The sequence below is a fragment of the Equus asinus genome, chromosome 3 (genome assembly GCF_041296235.1).
Source record: "Equus asinus isolate D_3611 breed Donkey chromosome 3, EquAss-T2T_v2, whole genome shotgun sequence".
Taxonomy (NCBI): Eukaryota; Metazoa; Chordata; class Mammalia; order Perissodactyla; family Equidae; genus Equus; species Equus asinus.
Genome location: NC_091792.1, coordinates 149,949,648 through 149,954,553, shown reverse-complemented (window position 1 = coordinate 149,954,553; position 4,906 = coordinate 149,949,648). Strand labels below are relative to the sequence as shown.

The 4,906-nt window shown below is 46.5% G+C and overlaps 1 protein-coding gene and 1 long non-coding RNA gene across 4 annotated transcripts; one reads left to right on the top strand and one right to left on the bottom strand.

Annotated features, from left to right (window-relative positions):
- Positions 1–211: 211 nt before the first annotated feature.
- Positions 212–3,407, bottom strand: FGFBP1 (fibroblast growth factor binding protein 1). Of its 2 annotated transcripts, none has more exons than XM_014838812.3 (2): positions 3,264–3,407; positions 212–1,348 (listed from the first exon to the last, which is right to left on the bottom strand). In XM_014838812.3, exon 2 carries the CDS (start codon positions 1,327–1,329, stop codon positions 550–552), a length of 780 nt encoding a protein of 259 aa, XP_014694298.2. In that variant the 5' UTR covers positions 1,330–1,348; positions 3,264–3,407; the 3' UTR covers positions 212–549. The 2 variants fall into 2 exon arrangements, with proteins under 2 accessions (XP_014694298.2, XP_070362299.1); XM_070506198.1 differs by lacking the exon at positions 3,264–3,407 and adding an exon at positions 1,754–1,884.
- On the top strand, positions 1,224–4,531 carry LOC106829610 (uncharacterized). 2 transcript variants are annotated; one of them, XR_011502310.1, is made up of 4 exons: positions 1,224–1,362; positions 1,855–1,975; positions 3,516–3,687; positions 4,279–4,531. It is a non-coding gene; the product is annotated as an uncharacterized lncRNA (long non-coding RNA). The 2 variants fall into 2 exon arrangements; XR_011502311.1 differs by lacking the exon at positions 1,224–1,362 and adding an exon at positions 1,395–1,755.
- The last annotated feature ends 375 nt before the right edge of the window (positions 4,532–4,906 follow it).

Genomic DNA, 4,906 nt, shown 5'->3' with positions numbered 1-4,906 from the left:
GGATCCTAGTCATTACAGTTCAGTAAGTATCAAACACCACAGAACATTGGATGAAAGTAGAAAGATGCCAGAATGGGCCACTTTTGGAGATAATGTGGGAAGGGTGGGGAAGAGGAAGTTGTTCCTTAGGTATTTTTTCCACTGTTGTACTGGGGCTTCTTTATGAGATCATTGGAACCAGACATAGAGAAACCAAAGAATGGTTGGACCATTTTCTGAAAAACACCCAGAGCTTTATTATCTTTGTTAATTCAGCAGAAAGTGTATCACACTGAATTCACTTTGGCTCATTCAGCTCTAATACTTGTCATCATTCCTCATACACATAGCTCTGTGGGGCATGGAAACATATACTCAGGTGAACAACCTCTGAAAATCACATGACTATAAAGTAAGTTCCAAAACACAACTACAAAAATTACAAAACCTGTTTAAATATTCCAATGTGCTCCTGTAGCACAAATGTTCATTTTGCTTGGAGAGCTTTACAGCATATTGGCGAGATTTGACATAACAACTCCTAATGGATTCTGTTCTGTTTAGACCTGTTTAGCATGTATTGCTCTGAAACATGGTGAGGAAGAACAGGCAGAAGGAGCTCCAAGACTCTCCACAGTAGTCCAGAGCTGTCTTCCTCTGGTTTACCATGTCTGGGTCATCCACACACTCGGGATTGTTGATGGCCATAGTTTGGGTCTCCATTGGGCTGGTGGGGGTGTTCTCTTTGACCTTGATCTGCTCCCTGGAAGAAAACTGTTTGACCTTGTTAGGCTCCATGAAGGATGCCTCAGTGACCTTGCTCTGCTTGCTAGGTGAGGGCTCCATATACTCCTGGCTGGGTTTCTTGCTGTCAATCAGAGTGGAGTTCACTAGCTTGAGATTGGATTCTGGAAACTTCTTTCTACACACCCTGGTCTTCAGGACGCTCTTGGAGTCTCCACAGATGGCCTTCTGAGAGCGCAGACTCCGGCCAATTTGTTTCCAATACATATTCTTTTTGTTCAACTCTAGGCATGAGGTTGGATTGCCAGTAAAGACACAGGAAAACTTCTTTTCCTGTTGGGTGCACTCAATCTTCAGGGAGATGCCCTTCCCCAACTCAGTCACCACCCACCTGCAGTCGGCATGGTCTTGGGTGACAAACTTGCCTTTCTTCAGGTGTTTGGCTGGCTGGCTTCTCTGCTCAATCTGGGGGTTTCCCAGAGTGTGCAGTTTATCCGTCGTGGCTTTGCTGACGTGTTGGTTCTGTATTTCCTTTTGGCCCTCCACCAAGAATACCTGAGCGGCCAGAAGGAGGAAGGGCAGCAGGGTGAGGCTGTGGATCCTCATGGCTTCAGCTTGGAGGAACCTGTTTGACAAAAGGTGGGTGAGTCAGTGCTGGGCAGCAGTTCAGCAGTGCAGGGCTGCAGGCTGACCCTCCCTCCCCGCGCACACAGGACTGCCTGCCGGCAGTGAGACTAAACATCCTTCTGGCTCCTGGATACTAGACAAGCAGCCCAGCCATTTACATTTCTGTTTGACTTGAGTCTTGAATGTCCAGAACCTCCTGCTCTTCATTCATTCCTTTGTCACTCTCTGAGCCTCCTTAACTCTCACTGCCTCATTCACTCCCTCATTTACTCCTGCGTTTGCTTACTCACTCCTTCAGTCACTCTTCAACAAGCATTTATGGAGCAGCTACTATATACTTTCGGTAGACTAGATGTGGAATCTATCAAGGAGAATAACAAAGTTGCAGGTCTTAAAAACTTACAGGTAACTCTTTGTGGAATTTAAGCAGCAGTAGCAGGAGTCTCTCCCAACTGTGTCTCCGGCTAGATCTTAGGCAAGTCACTCTTCCCCTCTGCATCTCAGTTCTTTTAGTGGACACTGAAGTGTTGGAAATGACAGCTGCAAACTCTCCTTACCTCCAGAGTGCTGGACTTCTAACTCATGGTTCCACAGGGACAGACCACCCACGAGGAGAAAGGATGTGGTAAGTGAACATGAAAGGTGATGTCTGATCCCAAGCTAAACCTGCGTGGGGTGGGACTCTGAGATGTGTGGGTTTGTGAGGGGGCATTTGGGATGCAGTAAGAGTCTAAGGAAAAGCACAAGGGAGGGGAGCTCATTCAGGTTGACTGGGCAAACGGAACGAGGGGGATGGGGTGCACTTCCAGCAGTCATTTACACCGCAGGGTTGAAGGGGGGGGATCGTGTGTAACTGATTTCTGGAGCTCTGCTGTGACACAGTGCTGGGCACATAAACCCTCAGTCAGTGCTTTTAAAAATATATCATTGAATAAATAGGCTGACCTAAAATGCTACACTAAACTGCATGGATTTCATCACGTGGGCAATAAAAAGAAACACGCTTAAAAGGAGAAGAGAAATAGGATTTCTATTTGACCCCTACTATGTGCTGTGTCCTCAATCAGCATTCAGAGTCTCACCTCGTTTAATCCACTCAAGAGCCTACCTGATAGGTGATAATAAACCACCCCTAGGTAACAGATGTGACAGCTAAGGCTCAGACCAGTAAGTAAACGGCTCAAAGTCCCATAGTGGGCAAGTGATCAAGATGGAACAGGCACTCAGAACTTATCCTGTAGACCAACTCTTATTGATAGATTTTTGCCTTTATCTTTACTTTTCAGAAAATATTGGCAAGAAATAAAAAAGCAATTATGAACAACTCATAATTTGGTTTCTTAGTTCATGGTGATAAAACAATTATATTATCAGGGCTCCATTTTCATTTTCCTGCTTTTTCTCCCCAAATCCCCCAAGTGCATAGTTGTATATTTCAGTTGTGGATCCTTCTAGTTGTGGCATGTGGGACACCCCCTCAATGTGGCCTGATGAGCGGTGCCATGTCTGCGCCCAGGATCCGAACTGGCGAAACCTTGGGCAGCCAAAGTCCAGCAGGTGAACTTAACTACTCAGACATAGGGCTGGCCCCAGGGCTCCATTTTTAAAAAAAATATATAGAATTTTTTTTAAAAAGAGGCAGGCCCAGAACAATGGCCCACATCTCATTTCTACCCTGGGCATATGGCCTCCCCTTATGATAGAGAAAGGGAAGACAGCCACAGGCAGGTGGGCTCCTGAAATGAAGAGTGGGACAAAGGTTGGGTATACCACACAGAGGCCCACTCATTCCTCAGGGCATTAAGACTCAGCCCCCACATGTCCCTGGTGGGCTCCCGACTCCGGGAACCTGAGGTCCTTGGGGGAGCTGTAAGGGGGATGGAATGAAGGTCTTAGGAGAGCCAGGCTCTTACCTTGCTCAGAGTGTGCAGATCCAGTGCAATCCCAGATGCCAGAGGGAGCCTGCAGGCTGGCACCTGTCTCGTCTGCAGTGAGAGGCAGGGGAGGCCCTTTTTATAGGAGCCAGGCAAACAGCATTTTACAACGCACGTACCTGTGCAGTTTTATCACATTCCTCCCAGCCACACCCCTTAGGGAGGAACAGTTCGTGCAGGAAAATGGGGGACTATTTGGACGTTGACAAGATAAAGCTGTGTGTTCCTCAGGGAGATGGAGATGAAGGTGGACTCTGAAAACAGGAGAAGTTCATCTTGATCCTCAGGAGGCAGCCAGATTCTTTCTGGAGGAAGGACTACATCCTCCAGAACACAAAGAAACTTTAGAAGGACACAGGTGGACTCCAGGATCTTTTCTGAGAAGTGTCTCTAAGCTTTGCAGGTAACGTGGAACTGCCGCCACTGGCTTCCCCTGGCCCTTCAGCCTTCCTGTGCGCCCGTCCCCACTTCTCCCTTGATCTTTCTATTCCAAACAGGGGGCACACTATTAGACAAGGCTGTGTAGCCCTTTCTCTGTTGGCTCAGCCTGTCATTCCAAACTCATTTCCAGACACACACACACTCCAATCTGGCCACAGTAAACCACTCGCCCAATATGTTGGTGCACTCGCTTCTTTCCTGCCTTTATTCCTGCTGTTCCGCTTACCTGGAATGCTCCTCCAGTCCCACTTTCCCAGGCACACATCGGCTCATCCTTCAGGATCCAGCTCAAATGTCATCTCTTCTCTGTTGGTGTCATTGGTCTCATGATCCTGCCTGTACCCTCCCCAGCCCACCACCCCCCGTTTCATGAATGTTCGTGGAGAGAAATAGAGCCCCACCCCCAGTGAGTGTTTACAATGTGCCAGCATTGTGTTAAGGCTGTGTCCCCACATTGACTCACATCTTGATATACTGAGAAAATGATGCATGTCTACAGTGCACAGAGGAAACTGGAGAGAGCTTAGACCTCCAGCAAGGCTTTTCTCAACAGGTTCCCACCAGCACCCCGCACTCCCAGGACCCCGGGCATCCCTGACTGCCGGAGAACTGACCGCATAAAGGCTCATCACTTTTTTTTCACAAGAACCCCAGGAAGCAAGTCCGTCCTGGATCCTCGTGGTACACGTGTGGAGCTGAGGCTTACAAGGCCCAAGCACATGCTGAGATACAATTTGAGAAGAATTAAATGGAGGCCATTTCTTATATTTTTATTAAAAACAAAGTAAACCTACTCATACTTTGATAAATTTTGAACTCTCTCTCTCTTTTCCTTCTTACTCCCTCATGCTTTAATATATATATTTTAAATATTCGAATAGCATTAGCTTACAAAATATTTGGTAAAGATAGTTCCCCTGACCCACACATCTCACTCCGTTTCCCCATGGTTAACCTTTTACATAATAATGCTGCCTTTACAGACTATTACACCAATACCGTAATAGTGTGACAAGGTGCAGTTCATACTTTGTTCAGCCCTGCAGACTTTTTACCTATTGTTCTTTTCTTAATTATTACTAGACTTTATTTATTTATTTATTTATTTATTTTTTAAAAGATTTTATTTTTTTCCTTTTTCTCCCCAAAGCCCCCCGGTACATAGTTGTACACTCTTAGTT

Coding starts and splice junctions, on each gene's coding strand:
- FGFBP1 (XM_014838812.3), bottom strand. CDS start 1,329: ATGAGGATCCACAGCCTCACCCTGCTGCCCTTCCTCCTTCTGGCCGCT.